Source organism: Fonsecaea pedrosoi (assembly GCF_000835455.1).
Source record: "Fonsecaea pedrosoi CBS 271.37 unplaced genomic scaffold supercont1.1, whole genome shotgun sequence".
Taxonomy (NCBI): Eukaryota; Fungi; Ascomycota; class Eurotiomycetes; order Chaetothyriales; family Herpotrichiellaceae; genus Fonsecaea; species Fonsecaea pedrosoi.
The window spans coordinates 2,866,427-2,885,622 of record NW_013550615.1 but is presented as its reverse complement, the minus strand read 5'-3'; the positions used below and the strand labels follow the sequence as shown (position 1 = coordinate 2,885,622).

The following is a 19,196-nucleotide window of genomic DNA, read 5'->3' as shown; positions in this document are numbered from 1 at the left end:
TCGAAGATATTGGCTTCGGGGTTTTATTTATCTCCTCCTCCACCGTCACCCATCATAAGCATAGTAGCGATCAAAAACACCCACCAGTACTTCTGGAAGAAGCTCTTCTCTTGTTGTTCTTCCTGCACAATCTCTCTGCCTTCAGCATCAACCTGAGGTGGTTTCCGAGTTGCGAGGTCAGGTGAGGGGCCAGCGCCGGAGGTGATAAGGCTGACTTTGATGGGCTCATGAAGAGCTGCTGCTTTGGCTGCTTCTTCTCTTGCTTTCTTTGTGTTTGGCACCGGAGGCGGAGGTGGTATGGGCCTTCCCTTAGCCTTAGCTCTTTCAACTTTCTTCTGATACCGTTCTTCTTCCGCGGTCAACGGGGGTGGTGAAAGGCCCGAGACCGAGGCAGAGAGAACTGATCCGTCGTCTGGAGATATCCAGAGATCGATTTTCTGGTGGACATCCTTGCCGAATGTATCAAGGGTTGTTACAGTAGAACTACCATTAGGCAAAACAATCCGAAGCAGCTTCGACGAGGTGGGTTCGGGGGTGGTCGATTGGAGTGACTCGAGAGATGGAGGTGTCCATGAAGACAAAGCGTGCTTAGAAGTCTTCGGATCATAAAATATAGTAACAAGCGGTTTGACTGAGGGAGATCCGATCAATTCGTACGACAAAGTAACCGACTTGGGTAGTTGAGAGGCTGCGGCATCGCTCGCCGCCAGGACAGTGCAGGTGCAAACGGCCAGCAGCACCAGCAGGAAACTGCGACAGGTCATCTTTGGCAGTCACAACGCACCGAAAGAAAAAAAAAACCACTTTATGATGGTGACAGCAAACAACTTGTATCTTCCCTTCAAACATTCAGCTCTTCAGTTCACTCCACGCTTAGTCCTGACCATCACCAACCCGCACCCATCGCCGCCTTTTGTTGTAAAGGGCAACTAACCCGAATACGAGGTGGCGCGAGGCAGTAGAAATCCACCACGACATTTACAGATTCTTCTCCTGTTTGCTCTCCAGTGAGTCAAGATGTAGTCGCCATGGACCTCCTCCAGGACCTCTCCGGGCCCGGAGGCTCTGATTTTTACCCCTTCACTGACACGGGCCTCCTAGACCTTTCAGACTCTGACGAGATGACAACCAGCAACAGCAAGCCCGAGGCCAAAAGTGACAAGGACAGACTTGATGCTGAAGTTCTCAAAAACCTCGAGCTCCACCAGGGATTCATGCGTCAAGCCATCGATGTTGCCGAAGAAGCACTCCGCGGAGGCGAAACTCCTGTTGCATGTGTTCTGGTTCATGAGGGCGAAGTCGTTGCTCGAGGCATGAATGACACCAACCGATCTCTCAACGGCACTCGCCACGCCGAATTCCTCGCCATTGCACAATTTCTCTCCAAGATGCCAGCCCGAAAACTCAAGGAGACGGATCTCTACGTGACGGTTGAACCATGCATCATGTGCGCTTCAGCCCTGAGGCAGTACGGCATTCGCTGTGTCTACTTTGGGTGTGGCAATGATCGATTTGGTGGGAACGGGAGTGTGCTGCCGGTTCATTCTGATAAAGGTCTGGAGGAGGGCTATCCAAGCTATGGAGGGATATTCAGAAAAGAAGCCATCATGTTGCTCCGACGATTCTACATCCAGGAAAACGAGAACGCGCCGAATCCCCGCGCCAAAGGCAACCGAGAATTGAAGCCTGTTGTCTGAACGGAGAAGGCATGGTCATCAAGATACTTGTCCCCGCAAGAAGACGATATTGTCTGCTGCGTGACGGTGTTTGAAGGAAGGAACAACAGCTGAGCAAGCAGGAGGTCAGATTGATTCCACGGTCGAAGACAACCGAAGCTGGCTCCAATTTGTATCATATTATCTGGCTGGAGGGCATGTCTACGGGCCTGTAAGGGTGGCTCGCAGAAGAGTCCTTCGCCATTACTTGTAGGAACATGTTCTGTGTGCGAACGTGAGACAACCGCTCACAAATAATGTTTTAACCATTTTCACTCTGTATTCATCATGACTGTACTCGGCACAAGTAGTGAATCCATTGTAGAGTCAGGAGATGTTAGGCGGCGGACTCGAGGCACTCGTGTTGCTTAGTCACGCGGAATTTCGGGTTGTGCGGCTGCGCTCGTGTCACGTCCAATTGGCAACCATAACAATCGATGCGCTAACAACTTTTTTTCTGGTACCAGCACACCTACTCGCCTCAACCGAATTACCCTCAGACTACCTCGTACCTTTGACCGTATTCACTCCCTTTTCTTCCAGGGCTCTTTTCTTTGCTTGGAAATCTCTTCTCTTGCGAGCACCTCTCGTCATTCTATCAGTTTGTACCGAGCAACTCATCGCCCCTCTTTGTATTCGTCTAACCGTCCGAGTCCCCTGCGTCGCGTCACCGACGAGATCAAACATGTCTGGCACTCGAGCCCGCAAGCTATCCCACCCGAGGAAAGTAACAACCGAGTTAGCGCCACTTCCCAAGAAGAAGGCGAAACCCCAACTTTCTACCTCGAGCAAGAAAACCACCGCCCGCGCCAGGAAATCCCCTGAAGCTGTTTTATTAGTCTCAGACGCTCCTGCAAAAAAGACAAGCAAGCGGAAGGCGGAGCCGGAGGTCGAAGATGAAGATCAGACCAAGGATTCCAAGAGAGTGCGACTGCTTCCTGATGACGAACCCACACCGCCCAAGCCAAAAGCTGCTCCTTCAGCAAAACCGACTGGAACCAAAAAGCCCAAGATAACCAAGGCAGAGATCAACCAGCCGCCTACTGAAAAACTCAATGTATATGTGTTTGGAGAAGGCTCTTCTGGAGAACTTGGTCTCGGGAGTGCCAAAGGTCAGACGGAAGTGAAGAGACCGCGATACAATCCCAACCTCAGCCCGGATAATGTGGGAGTGGTGGCGTTGTCGGTTGGCGGGATGCACACTGCGGCTTTGACCCACGACAACAAGATTCTGACCTGGGGTGTCAATGACCAGGGTGCACTAGGTCGAGACACTGCTTGGGATGGTGGTCTTCGCGATATTGATGACGAGGATGCCAGTGATTCCGACTCGGATAGCGGTTCGGAAACAGCCGTGAACCCAAAGGAATCTACACCCGGGGAAGTGGACCTCTCGGGTATTCCTGAAGACGTCGTCTTCAGCCAAGTCGCCTGTACTGACAGTGCCACTTTTGCTCTCACAACTCAGGGAGATGTGTACGGATGGGGCACATTTCGCTCCAATGAAGGCATTTTTGGCTTTGATCCTACCACACTGATACAGCTCCGGCCGAAGCTGATCAAAGGGCTCAGCAAGATTACCCAGCTTGCAGCTGGTGCCAATCACGTCCTTGCCTTGCAGAGCAATGGCGCTGTCTATTGCTGGGGCTCAGGGCAACAGAACCAATTAGGTCGCCGGATTTTGGAGCGGAGAGCGACGAACAGTCTGATTCCGACGGCCATCGGTACACTCAAGAAAATCGAGTACGTCGGGGCAGGAGCATACAATTCGTTTGCCGTGAAGGCGAATGGCGACGTCTATTCTTGGGGTTTGAACAACTTTGGGCAGACGGGCATTCCCAAAGAATTCGACGAGAGTGGCAACACCAAAGGGAACGACGTGCACATGCCTATTGTTGTTGAGACGCTTCGCGGCAAGTTTGGCAAAGTGACATGTATTCAGGGAGGGTCCCACCACACTGTCGCTGTCACGGACAAACGCGAACTTCTGGTCTGGGGACGAATTGACGGCAATCAGTCGGGGTTGAATGTCAAAGAGCTTCCAGAAGATGACGTTGTGCGCGATTCGGCTGGCCACCCACGAATTTTGGTTGTTCCCACCCAAATCCCCAAGATTGAGGCTCTCATGGCCGCGGCTGGTTCTGATCACTGCATCGCTATTGACAAGCATGGCAAGGCGTACTCATGGGGTTTCAGTACCACCTACCAGACGGGACAGGGCACTTCGGACGACGTGGAACTGGCCACTCTGATTGACAACACAGCCGTCAGAGACAAGAAATTGGTCTGGGCTGGTGCAGGTGGTCAATTCAGCGTCATTGCAGGTGTTCCCATTCCTTTGGTCAATGGGGTCAATGGGGTCAACGGGCATGCGGCTTGATTTTAGGGAGGAACTGGCTCTGACAGCATGCTGGGGCTAAGCTGAGGCCATTCACAAAGCTTTCAGTCTACTCCAACATGCCTTGGGCAAAAAGTCTTATGGTATACAGTTTCTCGTCGGGGCCAAACACAAAACCTCTGACAAAAATTGCTTGGGGAATCTTTTCGGACTGCATCAAGAGGATTCTGTGCTGTGTATCAACAGTAATAATTCAGACCCAGTGGTGGTTGAAAGGGTCAAAGTGAGATGCATGAGAATGTCTTTTTTTCCGCCACAGAGCGAATGATTTGGTCTGGTTGGAGAGGCTCAGATCAGGTCTTACAAGCACAGGGATGATGTGGATGGGTTTATTGGGTTTGCTGGGTTCATTGATGGGCAAATTGGTTTCGTATTGTACTTTTATGGATGCACAAATGCTGATTGGGGTCTCAGCATCTTCCAACGCTCAAGGCTCAAAGCTGTTTTGGTGGGGGAGGGATGGGTGGATGGATGGATGGACAGTCGATGACACGATAGATAGCAAAGCATGCGATGCCTTCCCTTTCCCACTTTGAATCTCACGCACTTCTATCTCTTTCTGTTTTTGAATCACCCCTTCTCTACCTACGAGTAGATGCTCCTCTTTTTCCCAGCAAGCCAGGCATGGGTCAGGTTTCCCTCGACAATGTATGTACGTCGTCGGATCAAAGCCCGAGTCAGCCAATCAACCAACCAACCACTTCGAGTCTCCAATCCAAGCATTGACCGATGGACAGACACACAGACCTCAACGTTTCAACAAGGTATGTGTTTGCGGAAGTGAGCTGCCCCTCGCGTTCATCAACCGGTCGAGTCCTTGAAAAGGCTGAAAACGCTTCTTCCATAGTTGCCTTCCTTCGTGTGCCCCCAACTTGGCGACGATCTCTAACTGCATTTGAAGACCCATTGATTGGCAACCGTGCGAATGTTGGTGAAGATTCATAGAAAGGCTCAAATCACGTTACACGTCCATCCAACAATGCCACGATATCGCCGCACTTTCTGCCTGCGCCCACGATTCTCAATGACTGCAATTACGCTTCCTGGAAAATGAATGCGCAACCGTTTCGCGAGGAAGATCACAATCAAAATGAATGCAATAGATTCAATAAGAACGTCTTCACTTATCACGTCGGACCCTCGAAGATACCTTTCGTTGTCCATGCAGATATTGTTTCTTCACATTCCAGAGTATTTCGCCAACTCGTAGAAGGGCCGTTCAAAGAGGGTGAGGAAAGATACGCAGAGCTTCCAGAAGTCGATCCAGGAACCTTCGAGCATTTCCTTGCGTACGCCTACCTCTCGTCGAACGACACGCCAGGAAACGAAACAAGCACGCACATTCCATCGACAAAACGAACGTCAACAAGCAGGCTTATCGAACTTCTACTGGCGAAAGAGCATAAGAAGTTCAGTTGCAAGAGTTGTCGCAGAACATCGGAGCTGAAATTCTCCCTCACATTCCCGCAATGTGGCGAATGCAAGGAGGACGAGCTTCAAAGCCTGCAGTGGGAAGCTCACTGCATTGTATCTGGTTGCTCGAAAAAGGGTGAATACGTACAGGGCCTTTTTTGCGCTGTATGCCTGCAAGACTTGAAAGTTTTCTCCGCCTGGACCACACAACTTGCAGAAGGTGGTGCAGAAAAACTACAGCTCAGTCTCCCTGAGCACCTGGATGAGCTTCAAGACTTCCATTTCAACATACCCACTCGTGTGAAAGACATTCTAGAAGTTATGGAGAACATCATCCCCTTCCCACGTCCGGCGACTGTTAGTCTACTCGATACAGCCAGACTGGCAGTCTTCGCAGACGTCTATGAGGTCAGAGCATTGTTGCAATCTGCTTTGATGACAATGTACCGGAAATTGACCCAAGAACCACTGGACGAGGAAAGCATTACTACCATCTGCGAGGTCACGGAATATGTGTACAACAGTACCCCCAACCGTCCCCCGTCTGCCAAAAGCCCGCATGTACTCCGAAGAGTCCTGTCTCAGTTCCTCGCGACCCACCGCGACTTGTTCATCAGTTCGGGGACCTTCATGCAGCTTCTCAGCCAAGAGGGAGAGCTAGCTGGAGATATACTGTTGGCACTATCAGTAGCGATGTGAGCAGCATGTGATATATGGCTAATATCGAAGACTGCTGAGATCTGACCCCGCTTGTCGACATCAGAAGTGGATTGAAGAGCTTGCCGGTTGCCGGTGCCGGCACTGATATCTCCTCACACTTCTTTCTCCCTTTCTACCCCGGCCGGCTGATATGCCGAGCTTCAGCAAACATAAAGGCGGGTTTATCGGGCGCTGGCCGTTTTGGGGTGGATCACTTCTCCAAATAATTCTTGAGTCCCTTGGGATTGTTCGGGTACATGCCTAGGTACGCAACTATTACACGAGGTATACCTCGATGTCGTAAATCGACGGCCAGGTACAGAGTAAGGCGGCCATCCGAGGGGGATGGGGGGGAACGAGAGGGGTGGTCACCAGGTGGATTGGGGAGGGGTTTACTTTACTTTTCGATTTTTTCCAGAATCACCATTATTCTCACTGAACGTCGTTTGTGTCAAGTCTCAGTTGTAGTTGTGCAAGCAGAACAAAGTTCTTTCTGGTTTGCAAGAGTCTTGTACCTTTGTCCTCGGTATTTCCTGGAACTCCAATCCGGTGGCCAGCGCCCGTCCAACCACTACCACGACAACTACCCCCTGCCTCTACCAAGACCAGCAGCGGCAGTACTCAGTACTTAGGTACTCTCAGGAAAGAAAATCCTCGAAAGACAAATCAACCCCCCTAACTTTCTATATAACCAGACCTAGAAGTTCCTAAGGTAAAGTGCGCGTCGCGACAGCCAAAAAAAAAAACGAAAAAATCATGTCGACGGCCGGCCCCCCCGTCCCCTTTTCGTCGCTCCCACTCAACAAAGCCGACGCGGCGGCGCGGCTCAACGCGTGGGGCGCGTACGGCGAGACGGACGAGCTGGGCTTCCTGAACCGGCAGACGCCCGAGACGGTGGCGGCGGCGGCGGCGTCGGAGATCAAGAACGGGACGCGGGTGCCGCTGGACGCGCCGCTCGACTTCCAGGGCCAGAAGCCGCTGTTCGGGCGGCAGGTGTTTGTCAAGGACGTGTACCAGAAGAAGCCGCGCGTGGTGCACGACGACACGTGGTCGTTCAACACGCAGAGCTCGACCCAGTGGGACGGCCTGCGCCACTTTGGGTACCAGAAGGCCGGTCGCTTCTACAACGACACCACGGTCGAGGACATTGCGGGCGCGTCGGCCAAGGGCGCCAAAAACCCGAACATCCTGGGGATTCACAACACCGTGGAGCGCGGCGGCGTCATGGGCCGCGGCATCCTCGTCGACTTCCGGCGGTGGATGGACGAAGGGCCCGGGCGAGAGGTCGTGGGTGACTCGTTCAAGCAGTTCCACACCTCGGCCATCAAGTTCGAGTGGCTGCTCGAGACGCTCAAGTGGCAGGACAACACGACGCCGCGCTTCGGCGACATCCTGATCGTCCGCTCGGGCTTCTTCCAGTCTTACCACAAGATGGTCAGCACGCCCGAGGGCGAGGCCGAGATCCAGCGCCTGACCTCCATGTCCCCCCCCGGGTTGGGCGGTGTCGAGCAGTCCGACGAGGTCCTCCGCTGGATCTGGGAGCACTTCTCCGCCGTCGCGTCCGACCACCCCAGCTTCGAGCGCTGGCCCACCCCCTACGACTGGAGCATGCACGAGGTCCTCCTCGCCGGCTGGGGGTGTCACATTGGCGAGCTGCTCGACCTCGAGGCCCTCAGCAAGGAGTGCGCCCGTCAGCGCCGCTGGAGCTTCTTCGTCGCCAGTGTCCCCTGCTACGTCCCCGGTGGTGTGGCCAGTCCGGTCAACGGGGTTGCTATTTTCTGAGTGAAACGCAGTTTTTTAAGGGCGAGGTGGTGGAGGAGGAGGGTGGTGGAAATCCGGGAGAAAAAAAAAAGAGATGAAAGAAGTCGAGGCTAGTAGTGGTAGAAAAAAGGGGGGCGAACCACATTCAGACCAGACCATAACTCCGTCGTGGATCTCGTGACTGTCGAGAGTATGGGGCATTGTATGGCGTGGCAGAGCATGGGATGTGTGAGAAATAGTTGGCTGTAGATATATATATCTGATACATATGATACAAAATCTATATGTGACATGAAGATTACGGATGACGTTGATATTATACAGTGGTCACTACAATGTAGTGAGTTCAACCTTGAACGTGATAGATAATACATCCTCCCAACCCGTCCGCCGGCTGACTGACTGTCTGACTGATCAACCAACCACCAACAGACCCTCCACCAAGCCAGCCGAGACGGTGAGCAAAGACAGAAAGAGAAATAAACACTAAGCAGGGAATGCCTTCCAACCAGAATTATGGACCTATGGTAACTTTTTGCCCATCCCGATGCAAAGTCGTTGCCGATGCCGATACCGATGCCAACAATGCTGCTTGAAGGTTACAATCTCGATAAAGCACGAATGCTTTCATAATCTCCCCCTTCATCCAAAAACCAAAAAGCCGCCATGCATGTCAAGTAGCACAATGAATGGTGTTCCTTCCCTAATAACCTTAACCGTAATGTTCCCACTCCAAAAAATGGTAGTGGTGATATCGATAGCAAGAGAAAAGGGGGGCATGGTTGCCAGGTCGCTGGTTGGGGCGTCCTGCCAGTGTGAGCGGTGCAGTGCGGTGTGGTACGGTGTGTGTTGGTGTTCCCGTATAAAAGACGCCCGACAGCGTGGTATACTGCTGTCGAAATACTCCGTGCAAAGCAGAGCTTAGCAGTTTGCCCCCAAGACAAAACATTGAATCGCAATATCCATTCTCGAATTCGAACAAGCGTGGGACAATTCCCTCAGTAGGAGGATGCCCACGCCTGTGGAAGGGTACGTATACAGAGAGGGCTCACACGGAGTTCCTCCTATTCAACCACTCCATTAGCATGCGGTGTTTGTGGTCCTCATAGTTCTGAGCACACGTGGCTGGCTTGATGTTCCTTCTCCAATGTGGTATGGTGGGCCGGTCAAACTGCATGCCAAAGTTGGAGGGCGACTGGCCGTCGTATAGATCGGCCTGGGGCGTCATGGGGCACTTTGGAGGAGGCGAGGGAGGGGAGAGGTGACCCTCGACTTTGCCTTCGTTATAAAATGCTCCTGGATGAGTGGGATGGGGGTTGTATATGTGGTGGCGGAGTTCCCTCCAAGGTGGAAAGTGAGGTTTGGGCCCCGAGGACTCGGAGTGAGAGCGGACTGGGCTCAATGGATAGCCGGGACTAAACGCCCTTGCAGGCGAAACCTCTTGTCCCGGGGTTTGCTTTGGTGATTCGGTCTGAGTGCCTTCTGACACCATGGTGTCGGTGGCGTTTACAGGCATGAGTACTGTCGAGGTGGTTATTTGTTTCACCTCGTGTATGGCGGGTGAAAAATCAGGCTCTTGGTGTAAGTGATGGGCCTGTTCTTCGTTATCTGGACTGTTTGTGAGAGGGTTGCAGTCTGGAGGAGTCACTATAACTGGAATCTCAACCATTTCTGGTGTATCTGGGGTTATTGCATGGTATCTTTTTCGCGTACTCTAGTCGTCAACCCCAGCGGCTGGGTTAATGTCTTTATACCAAGCACGTATGGGGGGATTAGCAAACATGATTGGAGAGAGACATTTTTGCCGGGTCGGATTTGCCGCTAGAGAAGTAGCTGGACGACCACGGATGTTGAGGGGAACGAATACACATCCACTTCACGAGACGAAATGTACACGGGATGCGTATGACGATTGGGTGAACCAGGCACAGCCCCCCCGCCAAAAGGAACAGCATCACTTGACGGCCGAGCGCTCGCCGTCGGACGACTCAGGCTTCCGAATGGGCTTTTCCATGAATGTGGTAAAGTGGACGTTTGGCCACGCAGAGGGCGGGGGTCAGACTCACACCATCAGCGGGATTCCGATAGGCTGTCATGCCGGAACCAAGAGAGACTTGAGCTTTAAGCATCAGATGATGGGAACAAAGCGCGGAGATGGATGTGAGAGTGAAACCGGGTGGGACGAAGGTGCAAATCCGGGGTATTGGGGGGGAAGTTTCAGGAAAGAATTGGCCGCCCGATCCGTGCACGATATGGCGCAATGGACGGGAGAAGGAGTAATGGCATTTCACAGGACATGATGGAAGTCACGAAAAGACGAGTCAACTGAGTGTCGAGAAGCGGCCATTTCATCATGCAGCTGGAAGATAGAAGAGATAACAAGTCCAAGGTAGAGTGTGAGGTGAGAGAAAAAGTCGGGTGATGGGTGGTGATACCGGTCAGTGCATGAGGAATTTGATACACAAGTACCGAATATTTTACCTCTTAGTCATCCATTTAGCCCTATCAACCAATAGAAGCTGCCATGGGCTACGCGGCATTTTCAAGCGCGCGTGAGAGGAAAAGGAAATGCCAAGACTAAAGCCTAAAATGCCACGCGAAGAGCCTGGAATGTCCACAGTGTCCGTCCCTCAGTCAGTCACTCAGTCACACCACCACGCGACAACCGCCGAACCACCAACTTCGCACCACTACCCACCACCCTGCATCCTCCCTCCACCACCACCACTGACTCCCGTATACGGCGGTTTCCGGTAGCCAAGTAACCTGAGCACCCTCTGTACCCTGACGTGTCTGAGCGACTTGCAGTTAGTTTCTGGGCTGAGGTGTATCATTCTCGCCAATTACTCAATCCCACCCCTTTTGGATACTACAGAGACATATCGGACCATAGAGGAAGATTCCGAACATAAAAATGGCCAAAGGAACTCGTTTGATGCCAGGAAAGAAAGACCAGATCACAGTCAACTCACTTGTCTACTGCATCCCTCCAACAATACCAACACCAACACCAACACCAACAAACCAAAGCTCATCAAATCCAATAGTCTCAAGATGATGTCCCACACAGCATCGGTAGGTCTACCATCCCCTCTATAGTGATCCCCCGAAGAAACTCCTTTTCCTTATGGAGATCCAATGGGAACCTCCCTCGTCCCATTTTGGTAGTGCTATGGTTAACCTGTGACGCCTACACAGAATCTTCCCACAGAACACACGGAAAAGGCACCGACGTCGGCCAACGTCGGCACCACCACTGGCTACGTGCCCAATTACAATGAAGCCGACTACAGCGACTTCCTCTACCTAGCCCCGTCGCTGTCGACCGAGTTTTTGCCATTGGAACCCGTCACCGACAAGGCTGCACGGCCCATGGTGAAAAAGGCCAAAGTCAGGCCCTCGGAGACATTTAACACGGGCACCACACCGCCCCCGTCCACGCCGGCTCTGGAGAAGCCCTACGCAAAGGCGACCTTTCCACCAGTTATGGATCAGTCGGCGACCTCGGCCGAGGCGATGACCAAAGCCGCCGAACGGTGTGAGCGGAGACCTAGCTTCGTTGAAGTCAGCCCAGTCAAAGTTCACCACGAGCATGAGAAGCACCCCCACCACCCAGACGTCCACAGACGGAGGTCCTCGCAAGAGTCAGAGCCCATGAGCTGGTGGCCCGAGAACGAGACCATCGCACAGCACGAGTGGGTCGAGCAGAATGAGGAAGAGGACGTCATTGAGGAGGACATTTGGGCTGATGAATTCTACGAGTGATCATGGCCCCTTTCCAAAGGACTCTATATCAGTCCCCTGTGATGTCCTCGCCCCGCCTTTGTCATCATTTCCATCGCCACCAACACCAACACGATGTACATTTCCTCAAGCTCCCCAGCTCCCCCAGCGGCTCGGTGTATATAGGAGCATATTCGACGGTTTCACATATTCTTTATTTTCTCTTCTCTTTTTCACGGACTTCAAGCAAAGCCTAAACAGCGCGACTGAAGCCGGATTTGAGGGGAAGCTACGGAAAGGTCACAGGGCGCGATTGATGGGATGAGCAATGCGTGGGGGATGTTTTGTTCGGGATATACATTTGTACACCACCAGGAAAAGGGAAGAGTGTTTTAAAAACTTTGACGTCTACTCACGTATTGATGAAATATGAAATACGAAACATGAAATGAAATAAATATATACTTAAAAAATACTCAACGCTCATAAGTATCTTGTCTGCTCCCTACTTACTGCGTACTTACTACGAGATAGAAGTTGAAATTCAATTCAAAAGGAACTAGTCAAGGTACAAGAGAGAAGGAGAGGGGGGTGGAGAAGAAAAGGAGAAGAAAATTGTAGAGTTAATAGTGGACCGTGATGGTCTACTCGTATGTATGTGTGGACATTGTGGATAGCTGGCCGCCGTGACTGTTTGTATTCGGCTGAGATGCTACCTAGACAGAAGAAGTAAGAATGAGAGAGTTATCTGGATGAATTAGGCATCACACTGCAAGAAAGAACCTCGCTTGGAAGGATATTTACCATTACACACTATATACACCTATGTACTAGGGTACCTAGGCATCTTGGTATCTTGCCATCTCCCGAAGACTTCCCAAATAGGAAATAAAAGTAAACACTCGATTACCTGATTCGGGTTGGGTATCGCGTTTCGACTATCAACATTAATATTAATGATACACATACACAGATACAGACACACAGACAGATGTCCTTGTTCTTGTCCTCTTGAAAAATTCGTTTCTCCTACTCTCTCTCTTTCTCAATCTTCCTTCTTTGACGGATAGGGGAAAAAAGGGAATTCAACAGAGTTGATTATTACAGTCTCGTATTCCTGCTTTGGTCTGCAGCGCCGGACCCGTCGTCCACGTCATCGTAGTACTGTCCATACTCACAGCACAGGACGGATGCGATCCGCCAGTCCAGCTCGGGAATCACCTCGACAATCTCGCTGGGGCGGCGTCGTCGTCGTCGTCGTGGGAGGCCCTGGTCGCGGCTCTCACCCGATCTTGTAAGTCAGACGCTGGAAGCGAACGACGGCAGGTGGATGGGCACGTGGATGTGCTTGGCCTCGCCGTGCTCGGTGACCTTGGGCACCACGATCCTCAGCAGGCCGGCGTCCAGCTTGGCGTGGGTGTTGTCGCGGTCGACGTCGACGGGGAAGTTGAAGGCCCGCACCATCTCGCCGATCTGCCGCTCGGACAGGGTCAAGTGAGGGGCGAATTTCTTGGGGGTTTGGTCTGTGCCGGTGGTTTTGGGGTCCTGTGTTGCTTCTGGAGCCGGTGGTATTGTTGTCGTCGGTGGTGCTGCAGGAGCAGGGGCAGCAGTCTCGGTGGGAGCTGGAGCGGGAGCGGCAGCCTCTGGCTTTGGTTGACCAGGCTCCTCTACCAACTCCTCTTCTGGGATCTGGGACCGATGAGTCTTACTGGTCAGCAGCAGCGTACGCTCCGTCGTCCAGCGCAGACGAAGTTCCGAGTGGTCCTTGACACCCGGCAACTCGATTTCCAGGTAGAAGTTGCCCTGGGTCTCACGCACATCGGTCTTTGGTTGATGGATGTCTTCGTCCTTGTCATGGAACTTGGTGAGCACCTTGTGTGCGACGTACGGCACGGGGATGTGGTGCAGGTGATGGCCCGGTTCTGGGTAGGTATGGGCGATGTTTGTTGTTGGGTATGGAATGATATCCGATGGGAGGTAGTACCATCCAGCGGCCATTTTTGGTTGTTTGTATGCAGGTATTATCGACTTTGGTCACGTTTTGTGTGATTTCAGGGTGTAGTTTGGCTTTGACATTGCATTCTCTCCTTCATCCCCCCAGGATGACAGGTAGTCTCGTGTATATGTCTTGCACGATACATCCCTCGCCTCTCCCTACCAAGACTCGGGCATGTCATGTGCCCGTCGAAGAAGAAGCCCATGGTCAGTGCCAATATCTGATGGTCTGTGCCTGAAGCATCGAGAAGCCTCACCTCATGATCATGGGGAGTTTTGCACAGAATACACAATCATGCGATCGGGAGATGAAGGATCAACACAGTCAGTCATTGGCAGTGACACTTCTCCGTTAGGTGAGTTGCGTGAGAAAGTTTCAGAGATATCGTGGTGTGATGTTGTATGCATAGCCATGCATGTCTCGGCAGGAGAGGCAGAGGGCAGCAAATTTCCCTCCAATGGCTGGTAACGTGCGATACCACCAAGTTGTGTGGGGCCTGGGACCCGGAGCTTTTGGATTCCTGGACTTCTAGGCTTCTGGGCACTGGGCTCTAGGCACCTGGCACAGCCTGGGCACCTCGGCGCCTGTGCAGGTGTGCAGTGTGCACTTGGGATCCGAATCGGCGAGGTACGTGTACCGATAGGGGGGCTCCGCCCCTAAAAACCCCTCCGAAGATCTTGAACCGCTTTGCATGTTCCCACTTGGGAGTTAATCGCCCCAACCAAGGGTGCCGCGTCGTTGGGAGAAGAGGCTCATTAGGCTTAGAAGGAGCCTAAAACGCTGCATTGAACGCCCGTGGGCCCTTAGCTAGGTCTCGGTGGCCCCCTCCTACTGGCCCCTACGGTAACACTGTAGCTCGGGTCTCAATTGAGATCTGCAACCTGGTCATGCCACTCAATTTATGCCTCAACAGCCAACGCGATCCAGCCTATGCATGCCCAAGTCTAGCACAATGAGCTACAATGGGAACCTTGACAACTTCCAAGACATATTTATATGAGATCCCCCAAGCCTGCGGTCTGTTCCAGCTCGTTTATTGTTTTTACCCTATCAGACATTACAAGACATCTTTACAAGACATCATAAAGAAACTCCAATCAGCAATATAGAGATTGGTATTTTCCTTTTTTCCACCTCATCACACACACACACACACACATACAATCAACTACAACACAACCAACCAACCACAAAAATGCTTCGAACAACGATTCCAAGAAGCTGCATGACCAGAATCCGAACTCCTCAGTTTTGCCAATCATTCGTCACGGTACGGCCAAACTGGAGTGAAGGCGACACTGGATCAATACGCGCTGGAGGCGTTGCCGCGAGGTACGTACCAACCACTGCCTCGATTACCACCACATTCCCCTGTACTTGCTAACACTGGAATTTCTACAGTGACTCATTCAATCGCCGCGAACAAGTCTTGGAGAACATGTACTTCAAGCAACACGAGATAGAAAAGTGAGTTGTTCCACCATTTGACATTTCTAGATTAAATGTCTAACATGTTGCAAAACAGTATTCGGAAAATGAGAGAAAAGCTCCTGGCCCAGCGGAAACACCTAGACGAGGTCGAGAGCCATCTCAACGAAATGGAGGCCGCTGCAATCAAAAAGGCGGCAGATCAAAAGTTGTGAATAGACCCCCATCAACTACCACAACTACCCTCCAATCAACCAACCATGAACCCGGGCGTTTTTTTGATTAAGGAGCCTTTTTGAGGGTTTGGGGAAAAGCGATAATGGATCAATTGCTTTAGAAGAACGAAAGTCCAGTCAATTTGGTCAAGTCTGGTCTGGTCGGTCGAATCAGACCTGTGGGAGTTACACAAGTTCCCCCGATGCTACGATTATAATTTACCTGGAGTAGCGTCTGTAATCGTACAATGTTTTCCAATGGAATACGATTCACACAACACAAAAGTCTCTACTCGGTACAGAAATCTTTTCTTTTTTCGGTGGGCTAGCGAAGCTGTTCGTGTTTGTTGTGTTGCGGGGTCTTGAAGAAACAGCTCCTTCTGAGCTCCGTAGCTCCTTTGCGTCATGTCATCTTAGCTTCAAACCTGAGAGCTCCGAGCCAAGCCCGTTGGCAGCGTCCCCAGAATTGTCGAGGCTTGGTAGGAGGTCGTTGTGAAGTAAGTGATTGAGCTGCATGAGCGACGAAAGTGTGGAGAGGCAAAGACCCTGCACGATGCGAATAATGTGGTCTGTGCGCATTGCCTGCGGCTTTCTGGAATATCCTGTCACACCATGATTGTCAGAGGTCATCCCTCGTGCCCTCGTAACAGTAGTTACTCGTAACTCGGGTTCCCAAGAAAAGCCGCGCCAATTTTTTTTCCCTCCCTCGAGGCTGATTTGTTGAGGGGATTTTTTTCTTCCCTTGCTGGTGGATAAACTAAACTGGTCATTCGATCAGAAAGTTTGTTTAGGCAATCCCCCTCCCCCCCGAAGGTGCCAGTCCCGTATTGCCTATGGTTCTGGCTGGATCTCTCGCCCTCTGTTACTTGTATTCCGCTTGTCCGTGTCCGGGTACTGGCTAGAACCTTGTCACTGAGAAACCTTGAGATGAGACTCGTCCGCAGTCATGCCCAAACCACTCAAAATCTCGGGGGCAGGTCCCATTAGGTAATCTCATGAGCCGAAAGCAACCGCTTTTGCAAGTAATGAGCATCACGCCACGACGGTTTGGTAGCTTCGAGCAATGGCGTGTCTGTTCGGTTGAGGGAAGGTGAGAGCTCAAAGGTGAATATATGATGTTCGACGCCGCACCGGCACCACCGTCGTGACTCTGGCAGCTCCGAACAGAAGACCAAAATAACACATAACAAGAAGGTATCAATCCATTTTTGAGGGACAAGACAATACCAAAAGAAACCATGGCCAGCAAAGACCTCGAGAACCTCTACCACGTCGTTTTCAGCATCTCCAACATCTCCAAAGATCCCAACCTCGCGATCGAGAAACTGCGCATCTGCGGCTCCTATACAGACCTGCCCGCCGCAAAGGCCGCCGCCCACCGGACTCTCTTCGAGGCGGGCTACGAGCGAGAATGGTTCATCGAGTACGACACCAACGAGCAAGACTTTGAAACCCACCACATCAAGAGAAAAGCCGGCCTGTGTGTCTTTGCCAAGGCGAGCGACGGCACCATCTTCCGCGTGAGCGTGGCCACCACGCAAAACACTCAGGGTTTCGAGAGCAACCCCGAGGACCATAAAGTGCACGGCGACGTGTACCACGTGGTTCAGACCATCGTCCTGTACGACGAGGACGACAGTGGCAAAGCCCGGGAAACGATCGTCGAAGGCTCATTTAAAAAGTACGAGGATGCTCGGAAGTTCGCCAGCACGGTCCTGCTGGCGCCCGAGGATGGCGTTACAAAGGAGTCGTTTGCAGAGTACGACGAAGCCGCACCGACGGAGAAGGACTGCGGATACGGCGAGAATGTAGTGGTACATGCGGTCGGCAGCAACGGCGAGAATCTGTTAATCAGTGTCCTGAAGGGCCAAGAGATGGAGTCGGTGAGGTTGGCAGAGGCAGCCATGAGAATCCGCTCGTTCAACTAAAAAGGGGGGTTTAAGGCATATCTATCATATTTTGGGGTTAATTTACAAAGTCGACGTCAATTAGCCAGGAAGGATATGGAAATTGACAACGCTGTACAAGTATAAACATCAGTCTTTCTCACAAGTACAATTACTATGTCCAAATCATCAAGGACAAGTTGACCACCATGTCGTCCACCCAAAGTACCAAAGAGGGGATCTGGTAGAGGATAGGTGAACGGAAAGGATCAACGTTGGACCGATGTCCCGAGTCGATTTCGTCGTGGGGCTTGCACAGCCTGTTCGGAGCATCCGGAGATGGGTGGCTCTTCCGGAAGATCCCGCTAAGGACAACCAAATGGGGGCCTCTTTGGGTTTGCTGGGGGTCATTGGCTGTACCCTTGTGACCCCGAAGGTCTCCGGGGTAGCGCCGAAGTGTGCCCAGGAAATGGCAAGACTCTTACCGGTCAAGCCTGTACAAGTACGGTGCCTTGCAGGAGGACCAGAGATATCACACCACTGGCTTAACCAACCGTGCCCATCCATGCCCCATTTGCCCACTGTCTGTTGTCGTCATCGATCTGTAAGGGAAGCCGCCTAGAAACTACCAGATGCATTTGTACTCGGTAACCATTTGGACGCCAGGCCACGGGGCCAAGTCACTAACGCGCATCACATGGGCGCAGTCAAGCAAGTCTCCATCGCAAGACTGTTGTGTGACTGAGGCTTCAGTTTGCCCAAAACCTCATTTCTCGGAATCCTCGTGTTTCTCTCTCCATCACACAGTTTCTTTCTGCGACCATGCTGATTGTTCTTCCTCAGACGACTGTCTCATCATCATATTTCTTCAATGTACTTGTACTCGTACAGCGTCATTGCGTTCTGTTTCCTGCGTGCAATCCCCAGAAATTGACTGGCTAAGCGAATAACATTTTTATCCTTGGACGTTTTTCGGCGAAGAAACACACTTCCCTTCTGATAAAGAAATCACAACCCCATGTACATCCCCAGACAGCAATTCCTCACCGAGGCCGACACTTGGCCTCAGAATGTCGAGACCCCCCTTCAATCCAATGGCTCGGTCGGTCCATACCCGGGAATACCTGCCGATCAGCAACCGCCGTATAATAGAGACAATCCGGATATCCACAGTATTGCGGTGTTTATACAAATAACATGGATGCTTTGGTTTGTGTTGATACTGTTGATGATGTGGTGAGCGGCATCGGACCCCAATATACCGTCAAGGCTCGAGCTGACGCAGAGACAAAAGTCGTGCTCTCTTCGATAGGTTCAGTCACGGGGACGACAATTCAGATACCGAATCAGACATCACAGAGGCGGGCTGGCGGGTCGAGGATTCGAGCCTGCCCCCTACGTCGGTAGCCTCGCAGCATCGGAAGAGGTTGAAGAAGCTCGACCAGGTCGCTCCGGCTCAATCCCTGCTCCACTGGAGAGCCGAGAAGTCAGAGGAACACGTTCAGACCTTTGCAACCGTTTCCTCGAGTCTCAGTTGATATGTTTACCTCCGCCCTTTTCTTCTCTTCATTGACTGACATCCGCAGCACTGCCATCTGTTTGGAATCGCTGGAAGAAACCGATCTTATCCGCGAACTCCGCTGTGGCCACGTCTACCACGCCAACTGTCTGAGCCTGTGGGTCGAACGCGGCCACCACGATTGCCCTCTTTGCAAATACGACATGTTGGGGCTGATGAAGAACTTTTTGAAACCTCATCCCGACGACGACGACGACACTGTTGTCAACCCTGATGCCGTTCAAGAAGCTGGTCAACCCTCTGGCGAGGTGTGTTCCCTTGACGCGAGCGGTTGCTGAGTGTTTGCTGATAAAAGCATAGACGCATAACGAACATACCCCTGACTATGGGAGCATATCGAACAATAGGACCCCTGAACCTTGAGACAGTGGGATCCTGAATTT

General features: G+C 51.9%; 10 protein-coding genes across 10 annotated transcripts; 8 read left to right on the top strand and 2 right to left on the bottom strand.

Moving 5' to 3' along the window:
• Positions 1-23: 23 nt before the first annotated feature.
• Positions 24-764, bottom strand: Z517_01046 (uncharacterized protein; the record flags this gene model as incomplete). Its single annotated transcript, XM_013434008.1, has 1 exon — positions 24-764. One exon carries the CDS (start codon positions 762-764, stop codon positions 24-26), a length of 741 nt encoding a protein of 246 aa, XP_013289462.1.
• A 264-nt stretch (positions 765-1,028) lies between these two features.
• On the top strand, positions 1,029-1,697 carry Z517_01045 (uncharacterized protein; the record flags this gene model as incomplete). Its single annotated transcript, XM_013434007.1, has 1 exon — positions 1,029-1,697. One exon carries the CDS (start codon positions 1,029-1,031, stop codon positions 1,695-1,697), a length of 669 nt encoding a protein of 222 aa, XP_013289461.1.
• Positions 1,698-2,400: 703 nt separating this feature from the next.
• Z517_01044 (uncharacterized protein) lies at positions 2,401-4,095 on the top strand (the record flags this gene model as incomplete). The annotated part of the gene is made up of 1 exon (XM_013434006.1): positions 2,401-4,095. One exon carries the CDS (start codon positions 2,401-2,403, stop codon positions 4,093-4,095), a length of 1,695 nt encoding a protein of 564 aa, XP_013289460.1.
• Positions 4,096-5,163: 1,068 nt separating this feature from the next.
• On the top strand, positions 5,164-6,225 carry Z517_01043 (uncharacterized protein; the record flags this gene model as incomplete). The annotated part of the gene is made up of 1 exon (XM_013434005.1): positions 5,164-6,225. The coding sequence occupies one exon, from the start codon at positions 5,164-5,166 to the stop codon at positions 6,223-6,225; it is 1,062 nt and encodes a 353-aa protein (XP_013289459.1).
• Positions 6,226-6,981: 756 nt separating this feature from the next.
• On the top strand, positions 6,982-8,007 carry Z517_01042 (uncharacterized protein; the record flags this gene model as incomplete). The annotated part of the gene is made up of 1 exon (XM_013434004.1): positions 6,982-8,007. The coding sequence occupies one exon, from the start codon at positions 6,982-6,984 to the stop codon at positions 8,005-8,007; it is 1,026 nt and encodes a 341-aa protein (XP_013289458.1).
• Positions 8,008-11,040: 3,033 nt separating this feature from the next.
• Positions 11,041-11,751, top strand: Z517_01041 (uncharacterized protein; the record flags this gene model as incomplete). Its single annotated transcript, XM_013434003.1, has 2 exons — positions 11,041-11,061; positions 11,185-11,751. 2 exons carry the CDS (start codon positions 11,041-11,043, stop codon positions 11,749-11,751), a joined length of 588 nt encoding a protein of 195 aa, XP_013289457.1.
• A 1,257-nt stretch (positions 11,752-13,008) lies between these two features.
• Positions 13,009-13,707, bottom strand: Z517_01040 (uncharacterized protein; the record flags this gene model as incomplete). The annotated part of the gene is made up of 1 exon (XM_013434002.1): positions 13,009-13,707. One exon carries the CDS (start codon positions 13,705-13,707, stop codon positions 13,009-13,011), a length of 699 nt encoding a protein of 232 aa, XP_013289456.1.
• Positions 13,708-14,900: 1,193 nt separating this feature from the next.
• Positions 14,901-15,348, top strand: Z517_01039 (uncharacterized protein; the record flags this gene model as incomplete). Its single annotated transcript, XM_013434001.1, has 3 exons — positions 14,901-15,037; positions 15,107-15,172; positions 15,231-15,348. The coding sequence occupies 3 exons, from the start codon at positions 14,901-14,903 to the stop codon at positions 15,346-15,348; spliced, it is 321 nt and encodes a 106-aa protein (XP_013289455.1).
• A 1,238-nt stretch (positions 15,349-16,586) lies between these two features.
• Z517_01038 (uncharacterized protein) lies at positions 16,587-17,276 on the top strand (the record flags this gene model as incomplete). Its single annotated transcript, XM_013434000.1, has 1 exon — positions 16,587-17,276. One exon carries the CDS (start codon positions 16,587-16,589, stop codon positions 17,274-17,276), a length of 690 nt encoding a protein of 229 aa, XP_013289454.1.
• Positions 17,277-18,252: 976 nt separating this feature from the next.
• Positions 18,253-19,091, top strand: Z517_01037 (uncharacterized protein; the record flags this gene model as incomplete). The annotated part of the gene is made up of 3 exons (XM_013433999.1): positions 18,253-18,470; positions 18,529-18,720; positions 18,821-19,091. The coding sequence occupies 3 exons, from the start codon at positions 18,253-18,255 to the stop codon at positions 19,089-19,091; spliced, it is 681 nt and encodes a 226-aa protein (XP_013289453.1).
• Positions 19,092-19,196: the final 105 nt, after the last annotated feature.